The sequence below is a fragment of the Dendrobates tinctorius genome, unplaced genomic scaffold (assembly GCF_039654945.1).
Source record: "Dendrobates tinctorius isolate UK_male_01 unplaced genomic scaffold, ASM3965494v1 ptg000270l, whole genome shotgun sequence".
NCBI lineage: Eukaryota > Metazoa > Chordata > Amphibia > Anura > Dendrobatidae > Dendrobates > Dendrobates tinctorius.
This window is the reverse complement of record NW_027361937.1, coordinates 10,597,566-10,618,396: the sequence shown is the minus strand read 5'-3', so window position 1 is coordinate 10,618,396 and position 20,831 is coordinate 10,597,566. Positions and strand designations below refer to the sequence as shown.

Here is a 20,831-nt window from a genome sequence, read left to right as displayed (position 1 = left end):
AGAGTAAAATTCACCTTTCTTACTTTGTCTTTTTCCTTATTTATTTCTTAAAGTTTTTAAAGTAGGAAATAATTACTTCTCTTTTAGACACAAGGGGCCCAATTCATTATTGCATTCAGGTTTATTTTTTCTGTTTTTCAGTGCATTAGTGACTTACAAGAATCCCAAATTATGAAGCTGGGCCAAGGCCTTTAAACTAATTGATGCATTTTTAGTTAATCTTTTAGGAACATGCCATCTTACTGTATTCTGTAAAATGAATTTTAATTTTCTTCTTTACAGCTGTGTGACAATCACGATACATGCATGAAGAGCCTGTTTGTTGGGATCTCCATGCATGTGTCATGACTGTCACACAGCCGCAACACATGCAGTTAAGGCGCTGAACAGCTGATCAGCCGGAGCACTCCAGGTATCCGGGTGTTCGCTGTAGCTTATTCGGCAAGCGCTATAGCTTGCCGAATAAGTCCTGTCCCGATCAAATTCGCTTATCTCACACGCTGCTCACAGTAGCCTTATAAGGCCAGTTTTAAATAGAAATTGGCCTTATAAAAGCCACAGAGGTCTGTAAAACACATAGATTGCACAATAAGTAGTTGAGCAAAAAAAATATATTTTTTTTATTAGGTGGGAGGGGTGCACTCCATAACTTCTGAAAAGCAAAAGGACATGGCTTAGCACAGCCTGCAATGCTAACTATAATTTACACTAGAAAATGGAATCCATTGTAAGGTTACCTTCACATTTCCATATTTTGCATCAGTGTTTGTTTGTATGCCACAACCAGGAGTGGGGGACTGGAAGAAAAAAAACTATAAATGAAAGCTTGACACCTGTTGCTTGTTTTGGAGCTACTTGTGGTTTGGCATACAAATACTGATGTGTGAATAAAGCCTAAAATAAATTCTTGTCCTTGACTTGAGTGCTTTTTCTGACACTAGCATACAGCCACCTCAAAAGATGTGCAAAATATATTAAAGGAAACATGTCATCTGAAAGTTGGGTAAAAATTTAGCAACTTTGATGTTTTCATGCCAGATATAGGAATATCCCCCAAAGTGGGCAGCACGCGGCATGGTGAAGCCACCCTGACAAATTTTTCAAAAAGTTATGCCACTTTCGTGGCATAATTTGTACTCTAGTTCCTGACTAGATTAACACTTCTGGTGAGGCGCATGCCAGTGATGAGGTCTGCTTAATTCACTAAGTGGAGTGTGCCTATTAAAGAATTAGGTGCATCTTCCTATTGCATGTCCATCATTAATACTGGTATATAAAATGCTAGTCTTAAGGGCCTGTCACACTAAGCGATATCGCTAGCAATATCGCTATAACGTCACTGGTTTTTGTGACGTTATAGCGAAATTGCTAGCGATATCTCTATGTCTGATACTTACCTCCGACCGCTCCCCCCGCTGGTTATCGCTGATCGCGCGAGAACGTCCTGGACTGTTTCTCGTCAGCTTCCTGCTGTGACGACGAGCGATGGGTGGACGCGGGCGGGAGGATGTCAGGATCGCCTCGTCTGACAGGTAAGTAGCGGCCCCCGACCCCTGCGATGTCGCTGGTGAGATCTGCCTGTGTGGCATATCTGTGAGCTGCATATTTCCTGGCAACATTTTCAAAGTATGAATTCTCAAACGCTACAGAGTTTAAAGGTAAAGATACACCACTGCAATAATGCAGGTGTTGTGTAATTCATGCTGCTTGTGGTTCAGGCATTGTGAACAAGATGATGGGCTCACTTTAAGGGGACTTTTGATCAAGACTGGTGTATAGAAGTGTTTTCTATGCCATTTATGATTAAACCATGAAATATGGTTAAAAGCTGAAATGAAACAGTTAGCCACCGGTGAAAAATAAAAACTGAATTATAGATTTACTCTATAAATTCTACACTTGCTATATTTTTTGTTAGTACAATATGTGAAGGTGCTTCTAATCAGTCCAGGCTTAGTATGTTGTATTATATAAAATGTATAAACCACTTTTAGGTGATGCTGGGTCATGGACAGTGTGAATAGCCAGGTGCTCAGCCATGCATACCGTGCCAATCTCTGGTGTCAGTGTATATTTAGATTGATTAGTCAAACACTAAGGCAGATATTTGCTCTGTATTAAAAAAAAAAAAAAAAAAAGTTATAGTCCATAATGCTTTGTGAGCCATGCGCACTCGTGTGAAAACAGTGCAGGAAAGGGACTTGTGTTAGGAGACGATAACTACTATTGTCTGTGACTGGCATGTTCACATTAGATATTGATATAATTTCTAGAAAGCACTCTTCCACCAACCGTTTAAAATAGTGATTATACATGAGAGAAGGATGTAACCTTCAATGAGGACCACAATTGTGCTCCTTAGCTGAGGGCTAATTGGGTAATGCCATAATATCTTGGAAATACTATCTTGAAATGGAAAAAATATTTGGTGTTGTATGAACCAAGGCCGGCGTCACACTAGAGAGGAATACGGACGAGTGAGAGGCATTAAAAAACGCATTGCACACGGACCAATGATTCTCTATGGGGCAGCTCCCATCAGCCATATTTTTGTCGCGTATTTTATATGGTCCGTGTCAATCGCAGCATGCTGCGATTGTCAGCGTATTACGACCATAGTACGCCAATGCAATCTATGGGTGCGCTGAAAATGCGCATTACACACAGACCACCTGTGTGACTTGCGAGAAATACGCACCCGGTGTCCTTTAGAAAAGCCGGCAATTCAGTGATACAGTAAATAACAGGTTTAATAAAAAGGATATATACACATAGAATGCATATATATGTATTCTATGTGTGTATATCTATTCTTTCGTTTGTGTCTGAAAACCTGTCATTAGGCTCCATTATATGTCCATTTTGCAAGCCTGCGAGAAATGCCATACGGCTTACATACTGATGCTTACATGGGCAAAATACTCGGCCACACCCTGACAGCGGATGACATACGGAGCACTATTTAGGGACCATTTATGCGTATTACGGCTGTAAAATGTGGTCTGTATTTCTCCACATTGTGTGTGACTCCAGCCTTACATTAAGTAAAAGTCATCTCTATTGCACCATCAAAACTAATTAATTACATAACTAACCAGAAGGCCACTGTGAGACACTCCACCTCATATGGTGGTCTTATTACCACACTGAAATAAATTCTAAAACAAAGCAAAAATACGAGCAGGAGGTAGATCTAGTTCCATTAGAATATACAATTTGGCTGCAGTCACTGATCAAATCTGTCCTGTAACAGAACAAAGTTAATATGTAGGCAAAGGGTTGTTCCACCTTTTGTATACTGATGATCAGTCCATGGGTGGGAAACCAACACCTGGCACCCCCAGCGATCAGCTGCTCTCTGTGCCAACAGCAAAAAGATTTTAGCAGTTGTGGAGCAAAGAATCTAAACATTATCTAACTGTGGTAATGCATCATTTATAGAATTGGAACACAAGTTAAATGAGGTTTTATTAATTGCAGGGCAATGTAACTAATTGAAATAGTAGATTTGGTAAAAAAAAAAAAAAAACACACCAAAACTTGAAAACAGTTCCAAGGTTTCATTACTTGTACAATAATGCAAATGATCCAGTGCTTTGTTGTGTTTATAGGCCCCGTCACACTAAGCGACTTACCAGCGATCCCGACACCGATATCAAGGTGTCAGGATCGCTGGTGAGCTGTCACACAGACCGCTTCACCAGCGATCAGCACAGCGATGCCGAGCGCCCGACATCGCTTGCCATCGCTGTAAAAAATAGAATCAATATAAAAAATATAGTTATTCTCACCTTCCGACGTCCCACGCAGCCATCCCGCCTCTCTCCACGCTCCGGTCCCAGTGATCCTTTGCACGAATGACCGCGAGACTTTGTTATCCCGCGAGACCGTGACATTTCGCGGTCATTCGTGCAAAGGATCACTGGGACCGGAGCGTGGAGAGAGGCAGGATGGCTGAGCAGGACGTCGGAAGGTGAGAATAACTATATTTTTTATTTTTTTTAATTATTTTTTACACCTGGTCGCATGCGTGCTGGCCAGCGGGAGATCAGCGACAAAAGAAATGTCCAGAGGTTTCTTCCAGCGATCAGCGATACCGGCAGGGGGGCCGCTCGCTGATCGCTGTCACACACAGCGATCTCGCTGGTGATATCGCTGTTACGTCACAAAAGTTGTGACTCAGCAGCGATCTCGCTACCGAGATCGCTTAGTGAGACGGGGCCTTATCAGTAATGACCTCCCAAGACCTCCTTCTCTCCTCCACACTTATTCGCTCCTCACCCAAGCGCCTCCAAGACTTCTCCCGAATAGCCCCCATCCTCTGGAATTTTTTTCCCCAACACGTCCGGCTATCAACCACATTCGGATCCTTCAGATGGAACCTGAAAACCCACCTCTTCAGGAAAGCCTACAGCCTGCAATGATCCCGCTACCTCCTCACCATCACTGGAGCTGCTGCAACCCCCCAACCTATTGTCTCCTTCCCCACCATCTTGTAGCATGTAAGCCCGAAAGGGCAGGGTCCTCTCTGCTCTGTATCAGTCTGTGTTTGTTAACTGTAAGTGATATCTGTAATTTGTATGTAACCCCTTCTCATTTACAGCACCATGGAATCAATGGCGCTATATAAATAATACGGTAATAATAATGTGACAAGACCATACAAAATCATTTTATTGTCTTTTTCCATTCACATTTCTCAACATACACATTTATTTAAAAACTAGGATATCAGAACAGGAATTTCTAAATAGAGGTGTAGGGTTAAAGTGAAACTCAGTTAAAATGATTTCTCAGCATGTCATAGATCAAATGGATTACAGGACAAAAGGATACTGTGATTAAAAGGTAACCAGGCAGCTAATTTATGCTGACCAAACAATAGGCTGCATGAATCTGAGACTGGGTGTTAAAACAGGCTTTAAAATGCTAGCCCGGCCAATACACCTTGGATGACTAGTTAAAGAGACCGTTCCACAGTGACTTCTTGCTCCGTTCATAAAATAATCACTTTAATATCAAATCGAAAAAACTTTCAAACAGGTTTATACAGCTATTCTGACATGACTTTTCAAATTAAAGGGGTTATCCACTACTAGGACAATCTGTTTGGCGTCCATAAAAGAGAAGAAAAAAAAAAAAAAACTTATACTCGCCTGCTTTTTTTTAAAAAAAATCACGGAAACCTGTCCATTTGAATCCGTGATCTGGATCAAAATCCTCAATGCAAGTCTATGGGTCCATGAAAACAACGGATAAACATAGAAAGACAATCTGTGTGTTAACACTGTAATGGGTAGAAGCTTTGCAATTTTTTTTTTTTTTTTTACTCATGAGAAACTCACTGATGAAAAACATGGACAGATTTTTCATCAGTGTTTCCATTTGGACATGAAAAGAATATCTGGATGGAAAATAGCTCTACCTGTAAGGGCTCTTTCACATGGCCTAATAATGCTGTTACTGGAAAAGCCAGTACTGGAGATATCCGTGTGTTGCATACGTGTGGCAACAGTGTGTCCTATCGGTGCCTGAGAAAAAAAACTGCTCCATTCGCGCTGTACTCAGGCGCTGGGTGCTGAAGACTGCTCACATCATTGGCCCCTGCTCACGCTGATCGCAGGCAATGTTGTGAGTTGTATTCAAGTGTAAAATTAATAAATAAAAAAAAAAATCATTATACTCACCTTAACACCTAATCCCCTGTAAACAGACAAAAAAAAAAAAAAACACCAATATCTCTCACCTGTCTGAAGTTGAAAGAATCTAGTGTCCCATACCGTAATCCTTCTGTGCGACATTTGCTCATCAGCATGAGCGGTAGCCAGAGGCAACTGCTCACACAAAAGCTGGGGAGAATAACTCGCTGCAGCGAGAGCAGGCTTCACGGTGAACTGCGGTGACTTTAATGGGATGTCCACTAGCACCGTGAGATAAAAGTCACGGTGCAGCACTGAGTTCAGTGAGTTCACTGCAGTTCACCGTGAGAACCTCTAAGGGTATGTGCACACGGTGCAGATTCTGGTGCAGTTCTGCACCAGATTTGGCCCTGCAGAACTGCAAGTGATGTACAGTTCCATTTAAGGCTATGTAAAACAAAAAATGCTGTGCACATGCTGCAGATTTTTCCGTGCAGATTTAAAACTACAGCATGTCACTTTTGTGCAGTTCTGCAGCAGTTTTTCATCTGCTCCATTATAGAAATCTGCAGGGGAAATCCGCACAAAAACTGCACTAAATCTGCAAGTAAAACGCAGGTCATTTTACCTGCAGATTTAGCAAAATCTGCGTGGAAAATTCCACAGCAGAGTCCGCACCGTGTACACATAGCCTAATAGTGAACTCAGAGCTGCACCATGACACTTTTCCTTATGGCGCTAGCAGTGATCTCACTGAGGTCACCACAGTTAGAATCATAGAATCGTAGAGTTGGAAGGGACCTCCTGGGCCATCTGGTCCAACAGTTCATCAGCCCGGCTGGGAACTCAGCCTTAGTGACATGCGGTAACCTCAATGAGGTCACTGACGCTACGCTCACAGCAGCTCAAGTTCCAGTGGTTTTCAGCCTGGACGGTAGCATCTTGGCACCGTCCAGGTTGAAAACTATTTATCGCAGACATTGATTATGGCATGGGACAGATTGACAGGTGAGTGATAGTTATTTTTGTTTGTTTACAGAGGACAATAGCTTCAGGGGATTAGGTGATAGGTAAGTGCAATGCGAATTTTAAACATGAATTGAATACAAGATTGCAGACAGAGCAGGGGACAATGATGTAAGCGGTCTTCAGCACCTCATGCCAGCGGAACGGAGCCGCTGATTCCCAGGTGCCAGTACGTGTCACACTGATGACACATGGATGTGCAGGACATTTTGCGGCCTGTGATGCTGCTAAACAGACACGTCAGAGTGTTTTGCCCATGGAAAAACGCTGACATGCCCGCAGACCCATTCCCTTGAATGGGTCTAAGTGTGTAAGTGTCTCCGGTATTGGTGAAAAACTCACCACACGTTATTTTTTTATTTTTTACAGATTCCACTTGAAATAGCACCACAGAACTGCCACATAATGCAGAAACGACATTGCTTTGCATATGTGCAGTTCTCTTATCTGCTTTATTAGGGTATGTGCACATGTTCAGTATGTGCAGTAGAAGAATCTGCAGCAAATACTGTAGTATTGGCAGGAAAAATGTGTTTGCTTGCGATTTTGATGCGTTTTCCTCATTCATTTGAATGGATAAAACATCCAGATCTGCAGCATGTCAATTTTTTTGCAGCGTTTTTGCAAGGTAAAAATAAGCAGCATGTGCATGAGATTTCTGAAATATCATTCATTTTGCTGTAACTGTAATGCGCTGTATTTTAGCACACAGTGTGAATGCGGTAGGAGAGAGAGGAAAAAAAAAATCCTGCACCTCTGGTTCTTTTTTGTATTTTTATAGCGTATGGGTTGATACGATTGTAGTAATATCTTTAATTTAATACTACTTTTACAAAATAAAATCACTTTTTTGTGGTAGGCATATAGTTTTGTAGTACAGGTTGTTATGGACGATATTAAATATGCTTAATTTTTTATTTTCTATAGGGCATTTCTGTTGTGCTTTTTTTAATTTATTAAAAAAAATATAGGATTTGAGGGATTGCAATTTTACATTTTTTTATACACTTTTAGTCCCACAAGCGGATTTGAACAGGTGATCGGTTGATCAACATGTGATCACATAAGATCATACACTGCACAATTTATGTAGTACAATTTTCTAAGTAAATCTATTTTTAAAGGTGCTATTGACATGACATGCTCACCAGATGTTGGTAACAACCAATCCAATTCACACAGGAAAGTAATCAAGCCATAGATAAGCATTTACTTCACTTGCTGTATACAAGTCCTGATAAAGCAGCCAACTTCCCAGCACGATGTATATACATATGAGAAGGCGTTAAGCTGCACTTACATGTGTATATCTTCAATCCAACATATCACAGAAATGGAATAGCTTTGTTTTCTCTAGTTTTTAAACACACACAAAACGATAATATAGGTAGAAATATATAAATAATAACATGGATAGGAAATATAACAGAGTGTAAAAAGGAATATTTTTAGAAAAAAATAAAACTACTCTGAGTCAGCAGCAGTATATCTGGTCCCCAAATAATCAAATACCGGACGACATGGTCATAACCGATCAGAACATACTAGGGTGTGTTGGATTTGATAAAACAAAAGGTAAATGACATACAAAAGGCCCACTTTGTATAAGTGTGTAGAATTGGGGAGCTGGTAAAACTAGAGGTTTATTTTACCTCATCACTTGATATATTGATCTCATAATAAAATTGTTCCACTTCTATCAGCCATTTATTTGTATACAAAAAATCTACTTTAGATTACGATCATTGTAAATTTTGTAAAATCTCAGTCTCTCAAAGCCCTTGTTCGAAAGTGTATCATTTTTCGGACTATAAAACACACCTAGGTTTTGGAGGAGGAAATTAGGGGGGAGGGGGGAACTGAAGCAAAAAATGTGGTCAATTCTGTACTTAACATCCCCTATCCTGGTAAATATGGTCCCCTCATCCCCATCCTGTTATGCAAGACCCACTTATCTCTATCTTGGTAGGAATGGTCCCCCTCATCCTTATCCTGGCAGGAATGATCGCCCTCATCCCTATACTGGTATGCATGGTCCCATCCTTTTCCTGGTATGCATGGCCCCATCCTTTTCCTGGTATGATTGGCCCAGTCAGAAAAGATTTAAAAAAACAAACCATTACACTTACCCTCCTCCGCTCCCTCGCGGTGTTCTGCTCCGGTGCCAGCAACTGCTTTATGCTTGTAAGCAGCGCATGGCAGGGACCATCATGCACTGCTCACAAGCAGAGCACAGTTGCCGGAATACTCACCGGGACTGTTCATCGCAGAGAGCAGTGAGTATTCATTGGTCTTAAGTAGCGCGCAGTGTAAACCACCGGCTTCCTGCAGCTGCCGGCAATCACGTGCCGATACTTGAGAAATGAACATTCAGAATATTCATTTCTCTTAAGTATCGGCACACGTGACCGCCAGCAGCTGCAGGAAGCCAGTGGCTGACACTGCGCGCTACTGAAGAGCAATGAATAATTACTGCTGTCTGTGATCAACAGTATTCCGGCATCTGTGCTCTGCTTGTGAGCAGTGCATGAAGGTCCCTGCCATGCTCTGCTTACAACCATAAAGCAGTTGCTGGCACCGGAGCAGAACACCGCGAGGGAGTGGAGGAAGGCAAGTGTAATGTTTTTTTTTTTAATCTTTTCTGATGAAGCCAATCATACAGAATAAGGAAGGGACCAATCATACCAGGATGCCAAAAAGAAATTAATATTCATTTCCCCCCACACCCATGGGCGTGGAATGCAGTGAATATTCATTTCTCTTTAGCAGCGGGCACAGGACTTAGCCGGAGCCTCCGGCTCCTGCCACTGTGACCCGCTACTCCGCCAAAACCGCTCCCCCCACCTCCCCACCATAGCCGGTACATCCGGACTATAAGACACATCCCCCATTTTCCTCCGCATTTTGGGAGTAAAAAAAAAGTGCGTCTTATAGTCTGAAAAATACAGTATGTCCAATTGTTAGATGGAAAAATAGAAAAATAATATACCACCAAGTGGGACTTCCTGAACAAGTTCTTCTGGTGTGCAGCATGGATAAGTAGGCACATTAAGTGTTAGAGGTCACAAAAGAATCGTTTGTTAAACAAGGTAAGGATTGTCCAAGACTGCGACTCCAGCGGCCACCCCACCATCAGCATGTTCAGTGGCTTTTGTCCTAAGAAGATGACCCACACGTTCATTGAGAACCATCTTTTCACCTTCCCTACAGAAAGAACACAAAAAATAATATTACGGCAACTATTTATCATATCAGGATGCAGCAATTGTACACCTTGAGGATACAGTGATTTGTGTTTTGATTGCAGCATTCAAGGTTTAAATGGCAAGTTTCTCTGATCTGGATGAGCAGGACCCTAGCTGTAGTATACAAGGGCAGCGCCCAGGCAATCAGCGCACAGTGATAATATAGTGATCTGTGTTATGCTATTAACCCCTTCACCCAGTGCCATTCTCCATTTTTTTCAGTTACATTTTGCACTCCCCTTCTTCCCAGAGCCATAACTTTTTCATGTTTCCGTCAATATGGCCGTGTGAGGTCTTGTTTTTTTTGCCGAGGGAGTTGTACTTTTGAACGAGACCATTGCTTTTATTATATAATGTACTGGAAAAAAGTTCCAAGTGTGGTGAAATTGCAAAAAAAAGTGCAGCAATCTCTCTTTTTTTCAACATAATTTACAAAACTTTCAGGAACCAAGATGACAGAAAATACCCAAAATTGACACCATTTTAAAAACTACACCCCTCAAAGTGTTCAAAATAACATTAACCCCTTAGTGACCACCAATGTCTTTTTACTGACTTGAGATATGAGAATAGCATTCCCCCACGGGTGACAATCAAGCAGCTGTCAGCTGTACACTACAGCTGACAACTTGCTGCATCAGCCACGATCAGTGTTGGTACCAACTATAGTCATTTAACCTCTTAAATGCTGCTGTCAATGACTAAAGCAGCTAGACGGTTAAAGCCCCCGTTACACACGGCGAGATCGCTAGTGATATCGCTGAAGCGACAACGATTTTATGACGCAACAGCGACATCACTAGCGATCTCGCTAAGTGTGACACGCGGAAACGACCGGCTCCCTGCTGCGATGTCGCTGATTGTGCGCGAACGTTCAGGATCATTTTTTGATCGCTGGCGTCACGCTGACCAGCATGCATCGCTGTGTTTGACGCCCCTTATCAACGACTACTTACTAGCGATGCACAAACGATCTTAGCCAGATCGTATCGTTGGTCGTCGCTACGTGTAACGGTACCCTAACTGTGTGGGGGCTTCACATCCTGCAATCTTGATCATGTGGTCCTGATGTTTACCATGGCAATTCATGACCAAATAATGGCCTTGGAGTATGCCGACTATAGCGGCTTGTTCAGAAGTTATCGACATTTACATGGTAAAAGTACACTTTTTCATTCCTGATATGCCACTTTGCATTAATTCCTGAAAAGCATCTGAAGGGTAAATAAACTACCTGAATGCAATTTTGAATATAATGAGGGGTTGTCTTTTTTTAAAATGGTATCAATAACAGGATTTTTGGGTTGCTTACCGTAAAATCTGTTTCTCGGAGCCTTCATTGGGGGACACAGAGACCATGGGTGTATGCTGCTGCCACTAGGAGGCTGACACTATGCACAAAAAAAGGTTAGCTCCTCCTCCGCAGTGTACACCCCACCGACCGGCAGGCGAATTCCTCAGTTAGTGAGAAAGCAGTAGGAGAAGTAACAGAATAGATTGAGAACAAACAACTCAACTGTAACCAACAAACAACATAAGAACAGGAGTTGTAGAACATGGGAGGGTGCTGTGTCCCCCAATGAAGGCTCCGAGAAACAGATTTTACGGTAAGCAACCCAAAAATCCTGTTTTCTCGTTCGCCTTATTGTGGGACACAGAGACCATGGGACGTCCCAAAGCAGTCCCTGGGGTGGGAAACAAACTTCCATCAGGCCAGTGGACTCACCACCGCAGCCTGCAGAATCCTTCTACCTAGGCTGGCGTCCGCCGAAGCGTAGGTGTGGACTCTGTAGAATTTCACAAACGTGTGAACCGAAGACCACGTTGCAGCTTTGCAAAGCTGCAGCGCGGAAGCTCTGTGGTGCACCGCCCAGGAGGCACCCACCGCCTGGGTAGAGTGCGCTCTGATCCCTGGAGGAGCCACTCGATGCTTGACCCGGTATGCCTCCAAAATTGCCGATCTGATCCAACGAGCAATAGTGGCCTTTGAGGCTGGGTGCCCTTTTCTCTCCCCATCAGGAATGATGAATAGAGAGTCCGACTTTCGCAAGGAAGTCGTCCTAGCTAGATACTCTCAATGCCCTGACTAGGTCCAGCTTGTTCAAGGACCTCTCCCGAGGATGAGCTGGACTCGGACAGAAGGATGGCAGAACAATGTCCTCGTTGAGGTGAAACGAGGATACCACCTTCGGAAGAAAAGAGGGCGGAGGCCGCAGAACTACCTTGTCCTGATGAAGCACCAAAAAGGGAGAGCGGCAAGAAAGAGCCGCCAATTCCGACACCCGCCGGATGGAAGTAATGGCCACCAGAAAGGCCACTTTCCAAGAGAGGAAAGAAAGGGGAACGTCCCTGAGCGGTTCAAAAGGAGAACCTTGCAGAACCTCAAGGACCAGGTAAAGGTCCCAAGGATCCACGGGAGCACGGTACGGAGGAACCGTGTGGGCCACCACCTGAAGAAAGGTTTTGACCTGGGGCCGGGAGGCCAGTGTCCTCTGAAATAAAACGGACAGAGCCGAAACTTGACCCTTCAAAGAACTGAGGGCAAGCCCCGCATCCAGCCCTGCCTGAAGGAACGCCAGAACAGAAGGGAGTGAAAAAAATCATGGGCGCGACGTCATTGGTTTCACACCAGGAGAAATAGGCTTTCCAAGTACGATAATAGATCTTGGAAGAAGAAGGCTTTCTGGCACGGATCATGGTTTGAATTACTCGATCAGAGAATCCTGCCCGTTTCAAAACCTCGGTCTCAACAGCCACGCCGTTAAATTGAGCGACCGAGAATTGGGGTGGCAAATCGGGCCTTGAGACAGCAGATCTGCCCTGTCGGGAAGCTGCCAGGGGGCGTCCGCGAGAAGGTTGACAATGTCTGCGAACCAAGACCTTCTGGGCCAATTTGGGGCAATGAGGATGACTGGGATCCCTTCTGCTTTGATTTTCTTCAACAACTTGGGAAGAAGAGGCAGGGGAGGGAACAGGTAGGGGAGTTTGAACTGCGACCAGGGAACGGCCAGTGCGTCGGCGCCCACCGTCAGAGGATCCCGGGACCTGGAGACAAACTGAGGGACTTTTCTGTTGAGGCGAGACGCCAGCAGGTCTACGTCCGGGGTTCCCCACTGACGGCAGAGCAGGTGAAACACCTCCGGATGTAGGGACCATTCTCCCGCTGCGAGACCCTCGCGGCTGAGAAAATCGGCGGCCCAGTTGTCCACGCCGGGAATATGAACCGCGGAAATCGTAGGAACAGATATCTCTGCCCATTGAAGAAATCTGGACACCTCCGCCAGGGCCGAGACACTCCGTGTCCCTCCCTGGCGGTTGATATATGCCACCGCTGTGGCATTGTCTGTCTGAATCCTGATCGGCAGACCCTTGAGGCGCCTTTCCCAGTGGACGAGAGCCAGATGAATCGCTCGTATCTCTAGGACATTTATTGGCAGAGCTGATTCCTGAGCCGACCATCGACCCTGAACAGTGTGATTGCGGAACACTGCCCCCCAGCCGAGGAGGCTGGCGTCCGTCGTGACAATCTGCCAGTGGACGGGAAGAAAAGATCGACCCAAGAGAATGAGGGGAGACGTCAACCACCAGTTGAGAGACTGCTTGATCCGGCATGAAAGACGAACAGGACGATCCAGAGATAGAGCCGACCTGTTCCACCTGGACAGAATGGGGGAGAAAGACCCTTGACCGACAAGTGTCGAACAGAAGGCCCAGAAACACAAGGCGTTGAGTCGGGACCAGACAGGATTTTTCCTGTTGACGATCCACCTAAAACTGGACAGGGTGTCTAGAACGATCGTCAAACTTAGGTGGGCCTGTTGAAAGGAGGGAGCTTTGATCAGAATGTCGTCGAGGTACGGAAAAAGAACGAGACCTCTGATCCTCAACAGGGCCATCAACGCAGCCATAATCTTCGTGAAGACTCTGGGAGCGGTGGCGAGCCCGAAAGGCAGCGCGACAAACTGGTAATGTTCATGGCGAACCGCAAACCGCAGGAACTTCTGATGTCCGGGAAATATGGGCACATGTAGATAGGCATCCTGAATGTCTATCGAACACAGGAATTCCTGCTCCTCCATGGAAGCGATGACCGAGCGAGCCGACTCCATCCTGAAATGTCGAAGGCGGACTCTCTTGTTGAGTAGCTTGAGATCTAAGATGGGTCGGACTGCCCCGTTCTTTTTCGGCACCACAAACAGGTTTGAATAAAACCCTGTGAATCGTTCAGATTCGGGAACGGGCACAATTACCCCGGAACTGAGAAGAGAGGCGATGGCCGAAACAAATCCAGGGATTAAGGCCGGATCTCTTGGCGGATGGGATTGGAAGAAACGATCCCGTGGCAGAGAAAGGAACTCGATCTTGTATCCTGTCGACACAACGTCCCTGACCCAAGCGTCCTCCACTGAGGCGAGCCAGACATCGCTGAAGAAAAGGAGTCGACCTCCCAACTGAAAAGGACCCCTTGGAGACCGACGATAGTCATGCAGAAGTAGACCGTCCAGATCTAGATCTGGATGATCGGCCCTGGGAAGAGTGCGACCGCCATGACGGAGTGGGTCTGAAAGAAACCTTCTTCCTTTCCTGACGAGCTTGTGGTCTTTGCTGGTTGGAAGGGTTTTCCACCGCATTGAAACGGCGGAAAGTCCGAAAGGGACGAAACTGACGCCTTGGAGGAGGTCTGCGAGGCTTGGATTGAGGGAGAAGAGAACTCGTCCCCCCGGTAGCGTCCTTAATAATCTGGTCCAATTGGGACCCAAAGAGGCGCACTCCCTGAAAAGGCATATTAGTCAGAGACTTTTTAGAGGACAAGTCCGCCTGCCAGGCCTTGAGCCAAATTGTACGGCGGATCGCCACGATGTTGCTTGACGCCTGAACCGCGCAGGAGGCGGCATCCAGGGAAGCAGAAAGCAGATAATCCCCCGCATGGGAAATCTGATTGGCGAGATCGGCCAGGTGCTCGGGTTGAGCTTTATCCAGGATGCCCTGACGAAGATCCTCTGCCCAAGTAGCTATGGCCTTTGCTGCCCAAGATGAAGCAAAGACTGGACATACCGCCACTGATGCCGCTTCAAAGGCAGACCTTGCTAGAGATTCTATGATCCTGTCGTTAGAATCTTTCAGAGACGCCACACCCGACAACGGGAGAACCGTGTTGGTAGAAAGTCTGGACACGGGAGGGTCCACTGAGGGAGAAGCGGACCAGTTATCCAAGAGCTCTTTAGCAAACGGATAGAGCACGCCGAGACGCTTTCCTCTTTGAAAGCGTCTGGTCGGATCATCCCTCTCCTTGGTAAGGGAAACACCCTGGATGGTGTTTCCGCCCGTCTGAACGAAACCCCCTGATCTGAGAATTTCGCAGGGGCGTCAGTGATGTCGAAGGTATGGTGAATCGCGGCAATGAGGTTCTGCACCGTAACCGTCATGCTCGCATCCTGGTCCGAATCCAGCTCTAAAACCCCTTCAGATTCCGAAAGCGCTTCGCCCGACTCGGGAGACGAGGCCCGAGAGGGAGACTGCTGGGGACCGTGGGGTGAGGTAGGACGAGGAGAGGACTCCGCCTGGAGATCCTGCCTGGGCCTCTTGCGACTGACGCTGGCTGGCTCAGATGGGACGTCCTGAGACGTGCTGGGTCCCGCCGAAGATCCCAAGGGCAACTTATCCAGAACGGCTACTAGGGACTGAGACACCTTGGTGAGGTCTGCCACCGACTGTGATAGAGAGGAGGCCCAGCCCGGCATGGGGGGCTCACTCACCACTGGAGCTATGGATGGCTCCTGAGCGGCGTCGGGCTGAATTGGATTGCTACAGTCCAGGCAGAGGGGAGTGGACTGACCTGAGGGAAGTTTGCGATTGCAGGACGAGCAGGCAAAGAACTTCACTAGCGTGCTAGGGGGAGCCGCATAGCGGGTACGATCAGACTTAGCATTAGACATAGTGAAAAATGAGGCAGTGCCGGCCGGTTGGGGGACAGAAGGCAGAGAAGGGTGTCAGTCTGCAAATGCAGAGCTACTCACGGTCCGGTGTCCCCAGAAGGTGACGCTGTCTGATCTGTCTGCAGGATGCGCCAGGCCAAACCGGCTGAAACAGAACCAAGTGGACGATATTCGGCAGGGAATGAGGTCCGGCTGGCAGGCTGAAAAGATGGCGACCCCCGGAGGAAAAAGCGCGCTCCCAGAGAAGGAAGAAGGGCGGAGCTCGCCGCAGAGATCCCCTCAGCACCGCCCGCCGACCAATGGCAGGCTGGTGCAAGGAAAGGGGGCTGAGAGGGCCTAAGACGGGCGGGAGAAAAGCCCGCTTAGAAGAAAGGGGCAGGGGGCGTGGCCGCGACGCAGAGGGAGGCCCGAAAGAAGCCGGGGCCTAAATTAATAGCGCCGGCCGCCTGTCAGCAGGGGGTCGGCGCGGAAGCGCGCCGCAACACCGGCCCACGTCCCTGCCCAGAGCTACCCGACTCCTGCGCCACCCCTGCCGAGATGGAAAAAGGGATGGGGAGAAGCGCAGAACGAGGCCCGTGAAAACCCGGGGCCTGCATGGATGCGGAGACCGTGGGGGGATGCGGGGTGCGCATGGACCCTAACGTGGTCCCCCTGGCGACCGCTCCAAGAGAAAACGCCGGGGAACCGCCTAGACTGAGGGGGCCTTACAATAAAGGTACCTGAAAATCCCACGCGGTCTGTCTCTATGAAATCCGCGCCTCATCCAAACTTCAGGCTCTGGTAGGCGAGAGGGTGGGAGGCGGGGGGGCAAGGACCGTCAGTGCGGCTGGCACCTACTTGTGCGAGGCTCCTGGTCCTGCTCCGGAGACCTATGAGGATACGGGGTGGCAGTACACGCCGTACTCAGTCTCTTTGTGGGAGTACGGATGTGACTGTTCACTCCGTATCCCTCCGGAACCTGTAAAGAAACGACGCACACTGAGGTAGATATGGGTCTAATAAAAGACCCGTGTCCACCTCCTACTGACACTAAGCTAAACTGAGGAATTCGCCTGCCGGTCGGTGGGGTGTACACTGCGGAGGAGGAGCTAACCTTTTTTTGTGCATAGTGTCAGCCTCCTAGTGGCAGCAGCATACACCCATGGTCTCTGTGTCCCCCAATAAGGCGAACGAGAAATATAGGATCCCCAAAATCACTTCAAAACTTCACAGATCCCTAAAAAAAAATCTTCCAAATTTTCTTGAAAAAAGAAAAATTACTGTTTAGAATTTTAGAAGTTTTAAAAGTGTAACTAAATAAACTTTTATAAATGGTGCTGATGTAAAGCAGACATGAGGTAATTGTTATTAATGTTTTTGTGAGGTATGACTATTTGGATTAAAGGGATAATCATTCAACTTTTGAAAAAAAGTGGCCTGGTCACCAACAGATTAAATAAGTTTATTAACCGTTTAGGAGAGTCACCAGATTTAAAGTAATGTGGAAGGAAAAAATGAAAATTTTACTTTTTCCCACAAAAATATTGCTTTAGCCTTAAATTTTACACTTTCAAAAGGATAACAGGAGAATATAAACTGTGTAATTTGTTGTGCAGTTTCTTTTGAATACAGATACCCTATATGTGGTGCAAAACTACTGTTTAGAAGAACAGAAGAGAAGGCACACCGTTCAACTTTTGGAGCTCAAAATTGGATGGGATAGACAGCGGATGCCATGTTACACTTGTAGAGCCCCTGATGTGCCTAAACAGTGGAACACCCACCAACCCCCAAGTGACACTAATTTGGAAACTATACCCCCCCTCATGGAATTTACCTAGAGGTGTGGTGAGCACCTTGAACCCACAAAATTCACTGAATTTTATAATGTTGAGCTATGAAAATTAAAAAATGAAAAAAATCATATACCGTATATACTCGAGTATAAGCTGACCCGAGTATAAGCCGAGGCACCTACTTTTGCCACGGAAAACTGGGTAAGCTTATTGAATCGAGTATAAGCCGGGTATGCATGGTCCGCTCATCTCTGTCCTGGTATACATGGCTCCCCCGTCCCTGTTATTGTACACGTGGTCAAAGTTGTTGGTACCCCTCGTTTAATGACAGAAAAACCCACATTGGTCACAGAAATAACTTGAATCTGACGAAAGTAATAAATAATCAAAAATCTATGAAAATGAACAAATGAAAGTCAGACATTGCTTTTCAACCATGCTTCCACAGAATTTAAAAAAAAATAAAACTCATGAAATAGGCAGCTGTAGTCACAGGAACATCAAGCTGCTTGGAGATGGTCTTCTAACTTTTACCTTTAACATGTTTGACTATAATTTTCTTTCTAATCTCCTGAGACAACTCTTTCCCTCGCTTCCTCTGGTCCATGTTGAGTGTGATACACACCATGTCACCAAACAGCACAGTGAGTATCTGTAGCCCTCTATACAGGCCCACTCACTGATTCCAAGATTGTAGACACCTGTGATGCTAATTAGTGGACACACCTTGATTTAACATGTCCCTTTTGTCACATTATTTTCAGGGGTACCATCATTTCTGTCCAGGTCTGCATCACAGAATTTTATACCATTAGGCAGTGAAGAAAAAAGTTACATTTTTACCATAAAAATGTTTTAGACCCAGATTTTTACATTTTTTACATTGGGAAATGGGTAAAAATGGCACTAAAATTTGTCACACATTTTCTGCTGAACATGGAAATACCCCATATGTGTCTGTACTATACTGCTTAGTCATACGGAGAGACTCAAAAGGGAGCGCTGTTTGACTCTCTGAGAACAAATTATTGTAGAATACTTTACGGATTCCATATACAGAGCCCCCAAGTGCCAGGAGAGAAGAATCTCCCCTCAAGTAAACCCCATTTTGGAAGTTACACTCCTGTGGGAACTGATCTACAGGTATAGTGACGACTTTCACTCCATGGGTGTTTTCCAGAAACAGGCAGCAGTGGATGTTGCTGAGTGAAAAATTGCAACTCTGCCATTGTAGTGAACAGTACGTTATGCCCAGCTCATGCTTCTGGAGACATGAATCCCGTACATTAAACACTACAATTGGATGGGTTTATAAATAATGTTCCTGTGCCAAGATAATCTATATACTCTGTACTGTGTAATGGCTGTGTCTCACATTGCAGCATGGGAACACAGCTGTTTTTTGTGAGTAAAGCATTTCACTGCCTGCTTTTATTGTTCAATATATTTTTATTGAAGTTATAATTAATAATGGACGTTTTAACATACATCAAAATCAAATTCAGGTTACACAACAGGTACAATCAACAAAATGTAAGTTTAATAACTAGCATATACTTGTTTGGAAAGGGAACGTATATTGCAACAATTAGTATTGAAACGTTTTATCATGTTATGTGAACAAATTGTTATATTCAAATGACGAGACACAATAGGGAAGAATTGGGGGGGGAACACAAAGGCCAACACAGGAGGAAGGTATAGGGAGGGGAATTTTGTATATTCTGAATGGGATATTAATGGCTCAACATCACTAGAATGGCGATGTTAGCCAAGTTCTAAATTCAGATAAATTTCTGAATGATGTCCAGGGTAACCAAGCTCTCATATATTCGTATGAGCCCAAATTCAGCCAACTGTCAGAGATTACGAGCTCTTCTATGTGAATAAGGTTATCTACCGTCTCCACCCATTCAAACAATTTAGAAGGAATGGTGATTGATCTCCAAAGTCTGGGAATAATTTTTCTCATTGCAGCTAAAAATACTCTAAATAGTCCCGTTTTAATGGTAAAAATGGATATAGGAAAAATTGATAGTACAGCCGTTTCTGGAGAGTTCAGGAAGTTAGTGCTGAATAATTTATTGAATCACTGCCTGTTTTTAACCCCTTAACGATAGCCGATACGCCTTTTAACTGCGGTAGTTAAGGGTACTTAAACAGCTGTGGAAAAAGTGTATAGCGCTCCCCAGAGTCGGATTTTCTCCGGGGTCTCGGCTGCCAGGGGTAGCCGAGACCCCAGTGAACATGATTTGGGTCGTTTTTTACCGACCCCACTTTTACGATCGCCGTTATTAACCGTATAACGGCGACCGCAAAGAAAAAAAAGCCGCGATTTTGCTTTCACTTTCTCTCTATTCTGATATGATCGCACATCAGAGGACAGAGAAATAGGGTCCCCGATCCCCCCCGGTCGTCTTCAGGCCCTCCTGCCTCCGGTGGGTGCCGCCATCTTGGTTCGGGAAGAAAATGGCGGGTGCACTGCGGCCGGTCGGCAGATTCCATGCATTCATTCAATGTACATTTTGATCACTGTGATAAACCCTATCACAGTGATCAAAATAAAAAAAAAAATTGTAAATAACCCCCCCTTATCACCCTCTTAGTTAGGGAGATATATATGAAATAAAGAAAATTCATTTTTCCATTAGGGTTACAATTAGGGTTAGGGTTGGAATTAGGGTTAGAATTAGGGTTAGGGCTGGAATTAGGGTTAGGGTTGGAATTGAGGTTAGGATTAGGGGTGTGTTGGGGTTAGTGTTTGAGCTAGAATTAAGGCGTTTCCACTATTTAGGCACATCAGGTGTTCTCCAAACGTGACATGGCGCCACCATTGATTCCAGCCAATATTGCATTCAAAAAAAGGATTTATTTTCACGACTCTGCGTTATAAACTTCTGTGACGCATTTGGAGGTTCAAAGTGCTCACCACACATCTAGATAAGTTCCTTAAGGGGTCTAGTTTCCAAAATGGGGTCACTTGTTGGGGGTTTCCACTGTTTAGGCACAAGAGGGGCTCTCCAAACGCAACATGGTGTCCAATCTCAATTCCAGCCAATTCTGCGTTGAAAAAAAAATCAAACGGCGCTCCTTCCCTTGAGAGCTCTGCCGTCCGCCCAAAAAGTGGTTTACCCCCACATATGGGGTATTGTCGTATGCAGGAGAAATTGCACAACAAATTTTGTGGTTAATTTTCTCTTTTAACACTTG

The 20,831-nt window shown here is 45.3% G+C and overlaps 1 protein-coding gene across 9 annotated transcripts in view; it reads right to left on the bottom strand.

Annotated features, from left to right (window-relative positions):
* Window positions 1–4,645: 4,645 nt before the first annotated feature.
* Window positions 4,646–20,831, bottom strand: part of GSS (glutathione synthetase) — a 162,277-nt gene continuing 146,091 nt past the window's right edge. For all 9 annotated transcript variants that reach the window (XM_073559428.1, XM_073559426.1, XM_073559424.1 and 6 more), the window contains one exon: window positions 4,646–9,869. In XM_073559428.1, coding sequence (XP_073415529.1) covers window positions 9,746–9,869 — 124 coding nt within the window. In that variant the 3' untranslated portion in view covers window positions 4,646–9,745. The remainder of the gene's footprint in view (window positions 9,870–20,831) is intronic.